The 16,947-nt window shown below is 54.9% G+C and overlaps 1 protein-coding gene across 1 annotated transcript; it reads left to right on the top strand.

Moving 5' to 3' along the window:
* The first annotated feature begins 233 nt into the window (after positions 1–233).
* On the top strand, positions 234–16,164 carry LOC146343542 (RING finger protein 145-like). The gene is made up of 10 exons (XM_084855265.1): positions 234–1,097; positions 3,464–3,572; positions 5,781–5,872; positions 7,214–7,449; positions 8,646–8,824; positions 9,668–9,808; positions 11,469–11,651; positions 12,365–12,512; positions 13,785–14,141; positions 14,636–16,164. The coding sequence occupies exons 1-10, from the start codon at positions 929–931 to the stop codon at positions 15,443–15,445; spliced, it is 2,424 nt and encodes an 807-aa protein (XP_084711391.1). The 5' UTR covers positions 234–928; the 3' UTR covers positions 15,446–16,164.
* The last annotated feature ends 783 nt before the right edge of the window (positions 16,165–16,947 follow it).

The following is a 16,947-nucleotide window of genomic DNA, read 5'->3' on the forward strand; positions in this document are numbered from 1 at the left end:
CGCCCTTCCAGACCGAGGCGCCCTCACTAAAGATGGCGGCGCTGCCCTCGAGCGCGCAGCTCCGTCCGCCCTCGCGCCGCGTGGCTCCCGCGGCACGAGAGGGGCGGGGGACAGAAAGCTCGGGAAGGGCGCGCCCTGGGCAAAGATGGCCGCCTCGCCTTCACCCGTGGGGGATTCCGTCGTGTAAAGGGGCGGAGCTCGCGGGAAAGTGAAAGTAGCGCGCCGGGGGGAGAGGAGGGGGCTGGGCGGGAGGGGAGGCTGCCCTGTTTCGCTCGCTCGCTCGCTCGCTCGCTCGCTGTCCCCCCCGCGGCAGTCTCACCCCCCGCATCGAGACCTTTCCCTCAGGCCTCGGCCCTTCTTTAGAGGGGGGGACCCCCCCCAGTTCTGAGCTTTCCCGGGGCCCCCATTACTGAGGCATAACCCCCTCCCCGGGCTTCCCCTCCCCTCTATTTCTCAATCTAGCCCCCCCCCGCTCATTAGATAATCCCCCCCGCTTAAAAAGAAAGCCCTGTCTTTCTTTGGAGGAAGAAACGCTGTGCCCCCCCGCTTTTGCCCTCGGCGAGCGCCCCCCCGCGTGTCCCCCCGACACCCGATTCCCCCCCCCTCAAGCCTTGAATGCCGTTACAAACGCCCCCATAATTTTGAAATTCCTCTCCCCCCCCCAGAGCCCCAAGTCTCCTGGCTTTTAATGCCCCTCCAGCAGGGAGATTCCCCCCCCCCATTACAACTTCTGGACCTTTAAAGGCCTCTGGCTTTCATTAAGCCCCCGCACCTCTCTTTGGGGGGGCGCCCCCTCATTTCCCCCACTCTGCCCATTTGAGACAGTACTGCCTGGATTGGGGGATCCCTTAGGGGGAGGGAGGCCCCCCGCTGTGCTTTTCCAACTTGTCGGGTCGGGTGGAGGGGGGCCTCGACCCACGGCCCAGCCATGCCTGCCAGGCTGGAGAGGGTGGCCAACGTCGCCCTCCGCGTGCCCAGCATCATCCTCCTGGACCTGCTCTACCGGTGGGACGTGCAGGCCTTTGCTGAGCTGCTGCGCCCCCGAGCCGAAGAGACCTACCTGCGGCGGCATCACCTGTGGAACGCCTACTATGCGGGTAAGCCTGCCGGTTGAGCTGCTCCCGACCTGGATGGAGAGAGAGAAGGCGATGGGCAAGAAGACGGTTCCATGTGGCGGCAGCGATGCAGCCTTGCCTGACCTGGAGCCATCTGGCTGTACTCGTGCTGCCCCTGCTCGGGCACGCGTAGAGTGCTAGGCGCTGTACGGTCCAGGCTGGGGGCTGTGTGTCGCCAGGCATGTGTCAATCTACGTTGTGTGATTTTACTAGAACCCCGGGGTTTGAGCCTAATGCAGAAAGGTGACTCGGGGCACATGGTGCGACCACACTTGGAGTACTGTGTACAGTTCTGGCCACCATACCTAAAAAAAAAGATACGGTAGAGATGGAAAAGGTGCAGAAAAAGGCAACTAAAATGATCCAGGAGCTGGAGCAACTCCCCTCTTAGGGAAGGTTACAACAGCTGGGATGGTTTAGCGTGGAAAAAAGGAGGGCAAGGGGAGACATGAGAGAGGTGTAGAAAATTATGCATGGTGTGGAGAATGTGGACAAGGGGACATTTTTCTCCCTCTCTCAAAATACTAGAACCCGGGGTCATCCCATGAAGCTGATTTGTGGGAGATTCAGGAGAGATCAAAAGAAAGCCTTCTTCACACAGCACGTGGTTAAACTATGGAATTCTCAGTTAAACTATGGAATTTGCTACCACAGGGTGTAGTGATGGCCACCAATTTGGGTGGCTTTAAATGGGGGCTGGACAAATTCCTGGAGGAGAGGGCTATGAATGGCTACTAGTCCTGATAGCTCTGTGCTACCTCCAGTACCAGAGGCAGTGAGCTTATGTACACCAGTTGCTGGGGAACATGGGTGGGAGGGTGCTGTTGCGCTCATGCCCTGCTTGTGGGTCTCCTGTGGGCATCTGGCTGGCCACTGTGTGAAGAGAATGCTGGACTAGAGGGACCCTGGGTCTGATCCAGCAGGGCTCTTCTTAAGTTCTTACCAACTGCAGTTACCACGAGTCCTATGATGGAATCCTGGGCACATAACAAGTGCAAATATACAACTGAGTTATTATAGATCAGGGATTATAGTAGGCTAGTTGGGGGTGAGGTGGGGAGGCCTTTTTGTGGCTGCCATCACTAAGCAATTGGGAGTCAGAAACACTTGCCGGTTCATTGCAAGTAATCCAGCCATCCCCCACTTGGGCTTGTGGGTGTGGTGGACAGCTCAACGACAGTGTCAACCCATCATGCAGCTGTTGTGAAAAAGGCAGATTCCATGTCGGGCATAATTAGGAAAGGAATTGAGAATAAAACTTCCAGTGTCATACTCCCTTTATACAAACCTGTGGTGCAACCACACTTGGAATACCATGTACAATTCTGGTCATCACACCTATGAAATTGTGGAGCTGGGAAAAGTGCAGAAAAGGGCAACTAAAATAATCAAGGGGCTGGAGAAATTACAAGGAAAGGTTACAACATCTGTAGCCTAGAGAAAAGGAGAGTGAGGGGAGACATGATAGAGATGTACGAAATGATACATGGTGTGGAGAAAATGCATAAGGAGTCATTTTCTCCCCTCTCTCATAATATTAGGTCATCCCATGAAGCTGATTGGTGGGAAATTCAGGAAAGATCAAAGGAAAGACTTCTTCACACAGCACATAGTTAAACTATGGAATTCACTACCACAAGATGCAGTGATGGCCAGCAATTTGGATGGCTTTAAAGGGGGATTAGACAAATTCCTAGAGGAGAAGGCTACCAGTGGCTACTATCCTGATGGCTTTGTGCTACATCTAGTATCAGATGGCTGTGTACACCAGCAGGATGCCTATGTACACCAGTTGCTGGGGAACATGGGTGGGAGGATGCTGTCCTCATGTCCTACTTGTGGGCTTCTCACAGGCAGCTGACTGGCCACTGTGAAGAGAATGATAGACTACATGGACCTTTGTCTGATCCAGCACGACTAGACATTTTTCTTCATATAATAATTAAAAATGCTTGGTACATAATTTATTCTACATCTCCTACTCCTTGGGAGCAATATAGAGCAGTCCCAGTCTTTGGAAGTCCTGTTCAGCCCCCACCAACCAGCTTTTAAGTTTTCACTAACTACAGTCCACCTGTTTTAAAATGTTGTTCTCTTGTCATAAGGACTAGAAACGTTTTCTCAGTTGGACAATTTAGATTCTTGGGATACTGAATTGGGATCATGGTAAGGCAGAAGACGCACAGATCCGCACAGAGGTTCAGAAAAATGTTCAGTGCTTTTATCAGAATATTAACTCTTAAACGTGAGGGAAGGCACCTAGGAATTTGAAATGGCTTTCCAGAACCTGGAATAGATTGGCATAAAAGTGCTTTAAATGTTGGTCTCCCCTTTTCCTCGTCTTTTAGGGCACCTGGTGTGTGTGGTGGTTTTGCTGCTCCCGGTCCGATACCTTGTGAAGTTGTACCTCTACCTCCTGACAGTATTGCTGCTGTATGTGGGACACCAGACTGCCCGGTAAGGACCCAGTTACTTCCCTGGGAGTACTGGAAGCAACTGACCATAGAGTTGACTTGCTAGAAAGGAAGCACTCAAAGGGCATGGTACAGAGGAGGTCCCATTCCAACAGTGCTCACTCTCAAAAGGAATTAGGAATGCTCACTCATTCAGCCTTCTCCACCGTGGGACCCACCCGATGTTTTGGAGTACAACTCCCAACATTCCTGACCATTGGCCAGGCTAGCTGGGGCTGTTGGGAGTTGAAGTCCAAAACATCTGGAGGGCACCAGGTTGGGGAAGGCTGCTGTAACCAGCTGATTCTTATGCAGCAGGCTGAATGTGGTGCCAGATGAGCAGGGCTGGGGCAGTCTTGTGTTTCCTACCTATTTGCCTTGATAAAAAGGAAAGGAAAACATTTAACCCGTATAAATTATGCATCTATTTTCATATAATTCCTTATGGTTCTGTTACTCATGGGGAGAGCAGAGACGGTCCGAAGGTCTTAGGTGGAGGAGGTCCAAAATGCCCTTGCCGGGCCCTCTGCAGGCTGGATGACGTTAGTGGGTGGGCCCATGGCCAATGATGTCATTGCCCTGCCCGTTTTGTCTCCCTCCGTGCTGAGAGAGGCATGGGCATCTCCGCCCCTCTCAGCAGGAGAAAGGGACGCAGGCAGCACCGGGAGGAGAGCTGCCTCAGCTTTGCGCACTGCACATTGCCCCCCTGGGGGCAGCACGTGAGACGTGAAGAGACCTGGATGGGGCTCCTCCCTACGTACCGCCCAGTCCAATCAGAGACCACGGTGGGGATGTCTCCAACGGGCGGGACGAGGATGCCAAGCCTCGCGTCCTGGTGGAACCCAAGGAGGCATTGCAGGCTGGATTGGGCCCAGAGGCCGGAGGTTCCCCAGCCCTGCTCTTAGCCCTGTGTGCCAGGAGCAACAGAGAAAGGCAGGCAGGGCGGTGGCAGTGCGGCCCGATCAGCAGGCCATATAAGGCTCTCTCTAGTTCAGGGATGGGCAGCTTGTGGCCCTCCAGATGGTTTGGCCTACTTTTCCCATCAACCCTAGCTAACAGCCAATGGTGAGGGATCGTGGGAGTTGTAGGCCAAAGCATCTGGAGAGCCACTGGCCCACCACTGCTCTCTAGCTGCTCATTGAGGAAGAGGGTGGACTGCAGGACATTCCTTTAAAAAAATAAAAATTAATAGCTTTTTTTTAATAATTTGCACATTATATATCTAATATTGAATATATATTTATAAATTGTGTACAACCAGTAAGAAAAGAATTAACAATATATAGCACACATACTAGAAAATAAAATAAATCTTCCTAAGTATCATATAAAATATCACAGTATTCCCAACGTGGAAAAACTCATACTTATCAATATCAAAATTGTATCTTGATTTAATAAAGTAAATGAAAGGAGACCAGCTAAGATTGATTTTTCCAATTTTTTGTTTGCCGCCCCTCAGTCTTATAAACTCCCTTAGTTTCTTCGGGCCTGCAGTTTTCCAGACTTCTGCAAATGAGGCGACGGAGGTGCTCCTCCACTTCTGAGCAGCCCAAGTTCCTGCAGCAGTTAAAGACCTCCGGACAGTCTTTGCTTCTGTCATTATCAGCAAAGTGTGTTGCTATTGCTGTCATCCTGCCTTCTGGCCGGGATTATGGTGGCCTCCCTGGTGACAATGCAGATTTTGTTATTTATTTACAATATTTATATGCCACTCCACATCAAAAGATTTCAGAGCAATGAACAGCAAAGATAAAAAAACAAAGAATCATGTGAAAACAATTAAAACATTTTAAAAGGAACAAGTTCTGATAAGACTAAATTTAATAAACCGCAGCTGGTCACTCAAGGAAGGTCTTCAGGAGGCGCCGGAAGGAACGCAGTGTTGGCGCCTGCCCGACCTCCAAAGGCAGGGAGTTCCACAGGAAGATCCTACCACCTAGTTCAAGATGATCTCTTAGTGTCGGACCCTCACCGGTCTCTGCTGTCAGTGGGAATAGAAAAGGAGCTGAAGCAGGTCGAGGGTTTGCCAGGCTGAAACCGGGGGGGGGGGGGGGTGACTGCTGGCAAGATGGGAGAGCAGAGACGTTCTGCAGGAAGACTGTTAGAAAACACAAGCTGGGTTTTGCACTACGCGGCCTTGCGCTTGCGTCTGATGCTTCTGGAAAGTTGCTCTTGCCGTTACAAGCCACCTTCTCGACTCCCGTTTCAGGGACTACATCCGTCACGAGATGGAACGTGAATTCCATGGGGCCGTGTACAGTGATCCTGTGGCGCTCAGCCACTTTGCCACCGTGCTCACAGGTGAGGAATGGAGGAGGGCTTGTTAGCTGGGATGATCTTCTGCTTCCCCTCGGCCTGCCAGTTCTCGGTCATCTTTCTCTGTTGGAAGCTGGTGCTGTAATAAAACAGAATGGCTTCTAAGGCTGCATTGTAAGCCCATAGGGGAGCCAGGCTGGCAGTAGCTCAGGCAGGACACATCTTTGGCATGCAGGAGGTCCTGGGTCCAATCCTGCCCTTGTCCAGCTACAGGTGATTGCTATTTGAGAGCTTAGAGCAGGGGTGTCGAACCACTGGGAGGGCTGGATTGCCTCCACAGACCCCTCCGTGGGCCCGATGGCATCAGGAGGTGGTGGGACACCCCCTGATGCCATTGGGTCCCCATCTGAAGTGCCGGCTGGAGCTCTTCCCCCCAGGGCCTCAGTTGGGGAGCTGGCATCGCTCCACATAGGCTTTCCCCAGCCCAGGTGGCGCGAAGCCCACCAAGGCATTTGCCTCGCTCCTCTGTCGGCTTCCCCACATGGGGAAGGTGACAGAGCAGCAAAGCGGACTCAGCCTGCTTCACTCCTTGGAGTGGGAGGGACCTCACCTGAGGCCCCACGGGCCAGATGGATCAGCCTGGTGGGCCAAATTTGGCCCATGGCTGGAGGTTCCCCATTCCTGCCTTAGAGAGCTGCTGCCAATCAGAGCAGACCATGTTAGGTTGGGTATGCCAATGGTCTGACCTAGTACGAGGCTGCTTGTTCGTACAGATTTGTTTTATGGCTAGTTGGCAGCCTTCAGATCTGCTCAAATCTTGTGGTCCTATCAAATGTTAACACCTGGCAGGTGGGAAAGGAATGGGTGAATCTCTTGCCAGCATGGAGATCCAGTGATGGGGAAAATTTCACCTATTGATTTCCTAACTTGCTTTGTTGCTATTCAAGGCACAGAGGCTCTGGCTATAGTAAAAGGTGAGAACACCAAGACTTGGGTTTGTTTGCTGGTTTGTTTGTTAAATTTATATACTGCCCAACAGACAGATGCCTTCAGGGTGGTTTACAGTCATAAAAAACAAAAACAAAAAAACCCAACCAAAACAATAAATACAGTGCTGAAAATATTAAAACATTAAAAATACTAAAGAGCCAGCAGTAAAATTAATAATCAGAGCAACAGATCAGGAGTTCAGTGCCTGCTGAAAAGAGGAGGGTCTTAACCCACTGTTGAAATGTATACAATGAAGATGCCCTCCCTGGGTAGGAGTTCCACGGATTGGGGGCAGGGGCACCACAGAGGTGGCTCAGAGGGGGGTTGGCCTCAGCAGTCCATTTGCTGGCCTTCCTGAGTTCCATGATTCCGGCTGCCCTTTGGCTTCCTTCCCAGGCCAGGTCATCGTTGTCACCCTCTGTGCCCTCCTGCTGAAGACCAAGCGGGTGTGGCTGTTCTGTGCTCCGCTCCTTCCCTTGGCTGCCCGGCTGTGCTGCCTCCCTCTCCAAGCACTGCCTGCCGTCAGCACCTTCGCCGCCGTCCTTACCGGCCTGGAGGCTCTCTACGTCGCTGCGTCTTGCTTGTCGGTCCCTTTCCATTTGGTTGCTGCAGCCTGCAGGGAGGTCACTCAGGTGAAGAGTGGGGTACGGGGCCAGTGGCTTGGGGCTGTTGCGCCGGCCTCCCACGGCTTGTACGCGCTCCCTATCAGTTCTTCTCCACACACACACGTTCCCCATTGTCCTGTACTGAAAAAACGTATGTTCTGTTCCGAGAGTCAACATGTGTATCATCGGCACGTAACCTCTGATTTTGCATAATCTCGTGTCAGGAGTTGGCTCTTTGGGAGAATGGGGTCAGGATCCAGGCGCCAGTAGAGTGAACAAAGAATGGAGCAGAAGCTGTGGGCGTGAACCAGAGGTGGGGAACCTCAGGCCCAGAGGCCAAATCTGGCCCTCTTTAGGTCCCCATCTGACTCTCCGGAGTTCCCCAGAGGGTCATGCTCGCTTCCCCTGCCCCCCCTTTTCCCCGACCACTGGTCGTTTGGTGGTTTCCCAGCTTTTGTGCAGTGTTTTCCCCACCCTAAAAGGTTGAAATGGCTCTCCTGAGACCAATGGCTGACCGAGCATTCAGTTCACCCGTATCTCCTTCTGTCATAAAAATTCCAAAGCCGGGAGAAGCCCGACTCCCATGACACTGAAAGGACCTGCTGTGGCTTCTCCTCTTTTCACTCTTCAACCACAAAAGTCCTGTTTAGCCCTCACAGCATAAGCTTTTCCCCACAACCATGAGGGCCAGAAACCTGTTCTTTTGTTTTGCTTTTAAAATACAAAAAAGTAGAACTCTGGGATTCTCATGGCGCCCAGTTCAGTGTCAAAGGGCCAGTTTTTGCATTTGCACAGCGGAGTAATGGACACGCAGAGTCTGCGTCCCTCTGCTTCTGGCCTAGGGCTGTGTGTCATCTTGGCATCCACAGTGTTGCCCAGTTGGGTTCACATCTTAAGAGTGAAAATGCAATGAATTCCATAATGTAAAAGTTAGGCGATTGGGCTGTGGGGTCACCCTGGCTCCTCGCCTGCTCCACTGGCTGAGCTTTGCCCAGCCTCATTTCAGCTGTTTCTGTGGCTGCTTGCTCGTGTTCCCTTCCCAGTTGTCCAGATCCCCAGATCCCGGCGAGCAGCTGGTATGGGTGTTGTCAAAAATCCTGCATGGGGTCCTGTTTGGGCATTCTGCGCAGTTGGGCGGGGAGCACAGTGTTTTAAAAACAAACCCGAATGTGTCCATGCAACGCAATATCGCTGGTTCCCTTTGGGCTTCTTTTTGCCTCCAGGTGCTGGAGGTGTATCGGCTGATCACGCTGGGGATGTCCCTCTGGAGGCAGCTGGCTGTCCCGCTCTTGTTCCTGGTCTTCTGGCTCTCACTGTTCACCCTGCAGATCTACGCCTTCGCTTCGTCCTCCTCTGGCAATCATTTGTCTCAGCAAGGCCTGGTCTTCATCTTCCTCAGCAGGTAGAAAGAGGGTGGGGGTGGGGGCAGAGACATTGCAGCAGCGGGAAATGGGGCCACTTCAGCATTAGGGCTGGGTCCACACGATCGCGGGCGTAAAAGAAGCCACCGTGGCTTCTCTCCCTTCGCAGTGTATGTCCCGACTGTTTACATAATTACCCACGCTGCTGTGCGGGTTGGCATGTTGTCCACGACGTGCAGTAGGGGTTGTGGGCCGTGTGTTACAAAGCCAGCCACGCCACACACCGGGTTTAGATAACATGCCGACCTGTGCTGCAGTGTGGGTAATTATGTAAACAGTCGGCACATGCATGGCATGTGCAGAGGCGGTGGAGAAGCCGTGATGTCTTTTACCCCTGCCATCGTGCGACCCCGCTGTAGCCCTTTATCTGGTAAGGGGCCCCCCCACCCGCCACGGTTAGCCTCCAAGGCGTTGCCAGATGGTAAGGGAGCAAGAAGGCCAGGAATCATTCTTGTGTGTGGAAAGTAGGATCGGCTCTCTCCCCGCTGCAGTGGCAGCAGGAAGCTGTTCAGTAGCCCCGTTCACTCCCTGCCTATCATAATGATGAGTACAGCACAACAAGTAAGCAGCCACAGTAAAAAGAAAAAAATGGCCCAGCCACTAGCTTAAAAAAGCACATGACATTCCGAGAGGAGAGGTCCATCAGTGTCAATGAACCATGATCCAGAACTGGGATCTCGTGTTAAGAGGCAGGGTCCTGGAAAACAGTTACTGGGAGGTTGGGCAGCAGGCGAAGGCTGTCCGTTGTTGGAAAGGGGGTGAGGGACTAGAATGGCCGGGCTTGGTCTGATGCAGCGGGGCTGCTCTGCTTTCTCTGTCCCCAGTGTGGCCGAATGCTGCAGCACGCCCTACTCCCTCGTTGGGCTCACGTTCACTGTCTCCTACCTGGCCCTGGGACTGCTCAAACTTTGCAAGTTCTACCTGGCAGGCTACGGTGCGTTCCAGAATGGGAATGTAATGCACAGGTGAGAGCGACGTTGAGCTTAGAAAGGCCGCTACCTGTCTCTCTCCTGATTGACCTGGGAGGCAGAAAGTCCAGGGTTCAAATCACTTCTACCATGAACTCCCTAGATAGCTTCATACACCAAATCATCCCCCCCCACCCCCGCAATCTGGTGGTGACAGTGATATTCATCTGCTGTATAAGGCTCTTGTAAATGATAACAATAATCCTGTGGCCTTTGAACAACTTCAGAGTGTTATAAATGCAAGGTATTATGATTAGATGGGAGGAACTATAGCAGAGTGCATCAGACGGTCCCAGGTTCCCAGCCCGGCACCCTGGAGAGGCAATGCCAATTGGGGCGGATGCCGCCGGGCCAAACTGATAGAGGGCAGTTTTGTATGTTTTTAAAAATATCCCCCATGTGAGGCCTAGAACTCTGCACACAGACAGAATACGCAACACACCATGATCGTGGACTTCGAGTGGAGTGTCTTGAGGAATAGCGCTTGTATTTTTGGCCCCAAAGGGGGCTTTTGTAGGGGGGGTTTGCAGGCAGTGATGTGGTTCAGCTTCATTTTTGAGGGCACTAGGAGTTTTCGGAGGGAGACTTAAGTTGAGGCAATGCCAACAGTAAATAGCTGCTGGATTCTGGCCTCTGAGACCTTTCCTGAGCCAATATCAGTAGGTTCATGAACAGGTTGTGACACACCTGTGTCTGAGCTGGCACGTGGCAGGGTAGGTGGACTTCATCTTGACATCATTTGGGACATGCTTTAGACTACAACTCCCAGCATTCCTGACCATTGACCATGCTGGCTGGGGCTGAAGGGAGTTGAAGTCCAACACACCTGGAAGGCGCCAGGTTGGGGAGGGCACCAGGTTGGGGTGGGGGTGAGACCCATGCTGTGGTGGTATAGGTTTGAGCTGAGGGTAGGTATTAGAGAAAACTGGCCTAAGAGCTGGAGATGCAGGGTGGGAGGAACCAGAGGGAAAAGAGGGAAGCCTGAAGTGTGATCAGCTAGAGAGTCCCATGACTGATGTGACCCAGGAGGTTTATATAGGGCTGCCATCCTATTGGGAAGCTGGACTGAGAACCAATCAAAGCCTGAGAGATCCCAGGAAGAGCCTAGTGCAGGAGTGGGCAAGTTCAGGAGGTCCGGAAGCCTTTTTTGCCTCCTTGGAACCCCCCTGTCCCCCGCATGGGCCACACTGCCCTCACACTGTGGTGCCCCCCAGATAAACAAAAAAATGACATCTGGAGTGGCTATGAGGGCCCAAAGAGTCAATATTCGCTTGTTTTCAAGCTAACTTTGTCCCTTGGGTGCAGGACAAAGCACTAGCTACGGAGCACTAAAAGGGTCAAAAATGCCACTACGGACGCTTTTTTTCCCCAAACTTCTTTAAAAAACTAGGGGGGGGGGGTTGCAGCCCCATGTTGCCCATCCCTGCCTGCTCTAGTGCTTTCTGTGACCTCTGTGATGAGTCTAAAAGGATCCCAAGTTTATCCAGAACAAGAGAGTCTCCAAAAGCCCTCAATGTACAGACAGATCTTGCACGCACCTTAACCGCCCAGCCCCACCGGGAGTTGTCACTGGCTTTTCCGCCATGTTACGGGGCCCCCAGGATGTCCACGTCCGCCTGCGTGCCTCTTCCCCGCCCCTCCCTTCTTTGCCTGGCAGGGGCGTGACGGAGGGCGTGACCCTGCTGCTGCTGGCCCTCCAGACGGGCCTGCTGGACTTGCAGCTCCTCCAGAGGACCTTCCTCCTCAGCATCATCCTCTTCATTGTGGTGACCTCCACCCTGCAGTCCATGATTGAAATAGCCGACCCCATCATCCTGGGGCTCGGGGCTTCGCGGAACAGGTGATAGTGCTCTCCTCCCCGCGGGCTCGCGCCGGACGTTGTACGGAGCACGTAGGAGGCGTTTGCCTTTCTGCCGCCGCCTGTGCAATATGCACTGAGTGCGGGAGGGCGGCGCTGTGGCCTAGGGCATCAGTGTGTCTTGTGGCAGTCGTGGGTGGGGGGTTGGATGGAGCGGCAGGAAAGCGGGGAGGCACGGCTTTAGCGGAGCATAGACGGTCCCAGGCTCGGCCTCCGGGCCTGTGGTAGCGAGGCGCAGGCAGGCGTCTCTCTGTGCGAGGCCTTGCACAGCTGCTGCTAGCCAGAGTAGGCAGAACCAGCGTAGAAGGACCAGTGGTCTTACTCTGAGTAAGGCAGCTTCATTTACAACAGGAAGGCTTTCTTTAAAAAGTGGGTCACGGGAAGAGGGACTCATCTGGCGGGGGAGCAAAACACTGGAGCGGCCATTATATCCAGAGAAACGTGCAGTCCGAGCCCTCCGGATACCCCTGGGCTTTATTTCTCCCTACATCACCCTGGCTGCGGGTGGGGGTTGCCCCTTGGAGCTTGGCGAGAATTGGCTGGGTTCCTGCAGCCCCCCTCTTGGGCTCCACCCAAGCCCTGCATGGACGTGTGCGGACCAGGGGGCCGTGGCTGACGGCAGCGGGCTTTGCAGCAGTCCCTAGAAAAGCCTTGCCCCCGGGTCGGCCCAACGGCCACGGCCTCTCTTCCCGCAGGAGCTTCTGGAAGCACTTCCGCGGGGTCAGCATGTGCCTCTTCCTCCTGGCCTTCCCCGGCTTCATGGCGTACAAGATCGCCCACCTCTTCCACATGGACTTCTGGCTGCTGATCCTCGTCTCAAGCTGTATGCTGACCTCGCTGCAGGTGCTCCCGCGTTCCCCCCCGCTCCGCTCTGACTCCTTGTCAGCGCCTCCTTCCACGCTCCTTTTATTTTTAGGTCCCACGATATGGAGCAGTGGCTCTAAGGAAGGATTAGAAACAATCCATGAAAGGCAGGCAAGGAGCACGTGGGCGGCCGCGCTGGGCTTTGTTCAGCAACCCATCCCCGATGGTTGTTGAGGCGGGGCCATCAGTGTGTGTGGTGCTCTTCAAGGTATCCCTGCCCCACCGAGCCCGCAGTCTAAGATTTGACAGAGGGGAGACAACAGAGGATGGGGAGGGAGGTGGTGAACACGGAACAGGAATATGCCGTAATTTCAGTTAAACCTGTTTAGGCTTAGGCAGGGGGGCAGAACTTCAGGCCAGGGGCTAAAGCCAGCCCTCCCGGGTCCCATTCTGGCCCTCTAGTATTTCCCAGGTGACCACATACCCTTCCCCTGACCCCCTTTCCCCCAGCTGCCAATCATGGGGAAAAATTCCCATTCGAAATTTTCTGGAAAACCCACATCAGCAGCCATGCCGAGAAGGCCCTGCCCCTCCGTCATCACTCGCTGGTGGGCAGCCTGGAGCAGGAGCTCTGCTACCCATCCAAGTGTGTAGGAAGGAACCTGCGTGGGAAGGTGGTCGTTTAAAACAGCTAAGAATGGAGCCTCCGTCTATAGAGGCAGTGTACCTCTGTCTTCCCAATACAAGCAAGAGGAAGCTTCAGCTTTCTCCATAGTACCTTGCTTATGAGCTTGCCAGGGCATCCAAGCAGCCATTGTTGGAGACAGAATGCAGCGCCGGATCAGGGACAGAGAACCTTGCTTAGTCCAAGGGTCAAATTCAGTGCCAGGGACGCTCTCGGGGGCTGTATTCCAGCGGTGGGCAGAGCCAAAGGCAAAAGCGCCGGGCCAAAACAAAATGCCAGCGTATTGTAGCTTCCAGCTCCTGCTGCCAATGCCTGAGCCTTGGGAGGAGCAGTTCAACCTTTTAGAAGGGGGGGGGATTGCACAAAAGCCAGGAAACCACCCAAGGATCGGTGGTCGGGGAAAGCTGGTGGGGCTAGAGGGAGGGGTGTGGCCATCTGGGGACCCTGGAGGAGCAGATCGGGGCCGCAGGAGGGCCAGGTTCGCCCCACCCCTGGCGTGAGGTTCGCCCCACCCCTGGCATGAGGCAGGGCTTTGGTCTGATCCAGTGTGGACGTTTCTTCCGGAAGCTTCTGGGGGCTTTACCTGTGGGCAGAGTGATTCACTGCTCTCCGCTGCCGCCTTGCAGGTGATGGGGACCCTCTTCCTCTACGGCCTCTTCATGGTCGAGCTCTTCCAGGACACCCCGATGGAGAAGATGGACGAGATCATCTACTGCGTCAACGCCGTCAGCCGCGTGCTGGAGTTCCTGGTGGCTGTCTGCGTGGTGGCCTACGGCACCTGGGAGTCCCTCTTCGGGGAGTGGAGCTGGATGGGCGCCTCCGTCATCGTCATCCACTGCTACTTCAACGTCTGGCTGAGGGCCCAGTCGGGCTGGAAGAGCTTCCTGCTCCGCCGGGAGGCTGCCAAGAAGATCAGCCTGCTGCCCAGGGCCACAGCAGAGCAACTGGAGCGCCACAATGACGTGTGCGCCATTTGCTTCCAGGTGAGCGCCACCATGCTGCAGCACAGATCCCCCCTCTCCCCCGGCCATCTTTTTTCCTTTCCCTCCAGATGTGCTGGACTACAAGTCCCAGCATCCCCCAGCCACCTATGTGTGCGCACACCTTCCTCCACACACACAGACACGTCTGCATGTGCAGCCCCAGACCCCCCGGCAGCACCTGCTGTGGCCCTCGGGGCCAAACTCCTTGCGCACCCCTGCCATCTCCATTAGGACTGGAGCTGCCCTACACAGAGTCTGAGCGCTGGTCCATCCAACGCTCTGTGTATTGTCTGCGCTGTCTGACGGCAGCTCCCTAAGGTCTTGCGCTCAGGGAGGCCTTTTCCATCGCCTGCTATCTTTCAGCCACAGACGCCGGGGCCCTCTGCACCCAGGGTGCAAAGCGCTCTGCCCCCTGCGCGGCGTCCCCCTCCCCTTGTCACTCCGGCCCTCGCCGTACGGCTGTGCTCTGCTAACCCCCCTCCCGTCCCTCACAGGAGATGGCCTTTGCTGTGATCATGCCGTGCGGCCACTTCTTCCACGGGGGCTGCCTGCGCAAGTGGTTCTACGTGCAGGACACCTGTCCCCTCTGCCACCAGCCAGTCAAGCTCGTCGCAAGCGAGGAGAGTCGCGGAAGCCCAGGCAGGGCTCGAGGGGCAGAGCCTGCGCCGGAAGGGGAGGAGGCTCCCGGTCCCGAGGGTGGAGAAGCCGCTGCCTGTAGGGGCACAGACTGCAGGGCTGTGGAGGCTGGTGAGCCCCACCAGACAGGTGGGCGGGACCCTCTGTTGAGAGGACCAGCCGGGGAAGAGCTGGAGCCGCTCAGCAGCTCTGGAGAGTCCGTGGAGAGCGCTCCTGGCCCCAGCACTCCCCAGGGAGCAGCACAGGCCTCCTCCACAGCCCCCGAAGGTGGCCAGGTGCCTGTCGAGCTGGCGTGCCCACCGGCTCCGGCCAGCCCCACGGAGCTGCATGCAGGGGACTTGCTCAGCAGGCCGGGAAAGCCCGCGGCACCGGGGCAGAGCGCTCCTGGCAGCAGCGCTCCGCAAAGGGAGGTTGGGCCATTCAGCACACATGGAACCGGTGGCCCTCGGCTCCTCGTTGCACTGGGAACCCTAGCCGAGGGACGTCCCAAGGGGCCTGCACCGAACCCCGTTGCCGTCGACCCTTCTGTGGCGGCAGAGGGCCAAGTGGACGTCTTGGGCGGGACCCAACGACAAGAAGCCACCGACGGCTGCCTTGAGCTATTGGTTGACCCTGGCAGCCAAGCCGAGGACAGTGTGGATTCTTCCCCCGCCTCCTCTCCTTCGTAGCGCTCAGCCATCACTTGCCATCTGTCTCCCCCGCCCCAGTTATATCCCCCTGCTCTTTCTCTTGCTTCCAGGGGAGCAGACAGCCATAGGGCAAGAGCAGTCTGCTTTCTGTCTAGCAAAGGGTGCTTGGTCTCTCACCCTTGTCTGGGGCTGGGAGGAATGAAACCAACCTCTCTGGAGCGCTGGTGGGCTTTGCTGCCCCCGCGGCTGTGTCTTAGGCCTCCCGTACCACTCTTTCTCCTTTCCATCGGAGATGCCAGGTCTTCACCCAGGACACCGCCCGCCACCTTCAGACACTTGTGCAGGCCGCAACATCAGTGTGACACGGACACATTGCATTCTGAAAAGCTCGCGAGGGCAGCAGCCTTCTTCCAAAATGGCGGCAGGGCACTGGAGCCATCTCCTGGGTTTCGCTGTGCTTCCGCTCTCCGCACACTGGCCATCTGACAGCCTGAGCAGGCAGGCGTGGGTGTTCCTTGACTTCTGTCCGAGCGAGGGATCCTTGCAGGGTTCCCCATGTCGGCCGTGAGCGTCTGCCGAGCCAAGGGCTCCCTGTGGGTGTTGGGGGCTCCTCAAAACTTCCGTGGCATTGGTACACTTCCTCGTCATCTGCCAGGTCTGCACTGAGGTGATTGCAGGGCAGAATGCACGCTTTTACCGGTGTGAACTTCCGGGGCCAGAGACTCTTGCTTGCGAACTCAATAAATGCAGTGAACGAACGGTGTGGACTTATTGCATGCTGGTAACAAGGGTGTGGTTGGGACAGGGACACACACCTTAGTCAAGGCTACAGGGATGAACTGTTCCCAGTAACAAATGGGCAGCAAGATCCTTCCTGTCCTGTCGCCTCTCCTGCCTTCGGCTTTTCTTATCGGATGGCTTTTCTAAAGGATGACAGAAAACCTCAAGGGGATACAATTAAAGGCCAAGCCCAAGGCATGCTTAATTTTTCCAAAGCTTGGGGGATTTGAAAATGCAGGTGGAAGTTTAGATGCTGAAAAGGGGGCTGACAGGGAAAGGATGTTTTGGAAGCCCATCCGGTAAAGTTTGGATAGCGTTGCTTGGTATCCCCTTACGCTTTTCATAGCACCATCGAGTTCCAAAGCCCCCAGAGATGACTGGGCGCTCACGGGGAAAGGCTGCGGTTCTGCCTTCGAATTTAACTGTTTGGGGTTTTCCCTCTTTAAGAAAACACATGCAGTATTTTGCATAGTTGGATGTTCCCTCGGGTACGCAGAGACACACCTGGGCTCCCTGCTGCTTCGCGTGGGGATGCCCGCTTTGCTGTTGGAGGGAGGGGGACGGGTTGTTGAAGAAATGTGCTGTGCCTTTGTAGCTTTCTGCCACTAGGTGGGGCAACAAGCCTGTTTGCTTCTACACCCCGACTGTTTCATTTTACTTGGTACAGTTATATTCTGCCTCTTCCTCCATTATGGTACTCAAGGTACAGCTGGTGGTCTCTCATCCCAGCACTGGCCAGCCTGAAACATGCTCACCTTCAG

Source organism: Heloderma suspectum, chromosome 5 (assembly GCF_057233095.1).
Source record: "Heloderma suspectum isolate Gila_16-S chromosome 5, 16-S_ref, whole genome shotgun sequence".
Classification (NCBI taxonomy): Eukaryota; Metazoa; Chordata; class Lepidosauria; order Squamata; family Helodermatidae; genus Heloderma; species Heloderma suspectum.

Bases quoted from the DNA above. Each gene is read 5' to 3' on its own strand.
- LOC146343542 (XM_084855265.1), top strand. From the start codon at position 929: ATGCCTGCCAGGCTGGAGAGGGTGGCCAACGTCGCCCTCCGCGTGCCC. The intron at 7,450-8,645 runs GTGAAGAGTGGG...TTTTGCCTCCAG, and splicing joins CCTGCAGGGAGGTCACTCAG to GTGCTGGAGGTGTATCGGCT. The intron at 12,513-13,784 runs GTGCTCCCGCGT...GCCGCCTTGCAG, and splicing joins GTATGCTGACCTCGCTGCAG to GTGATGGGGACCCTCTTCCT.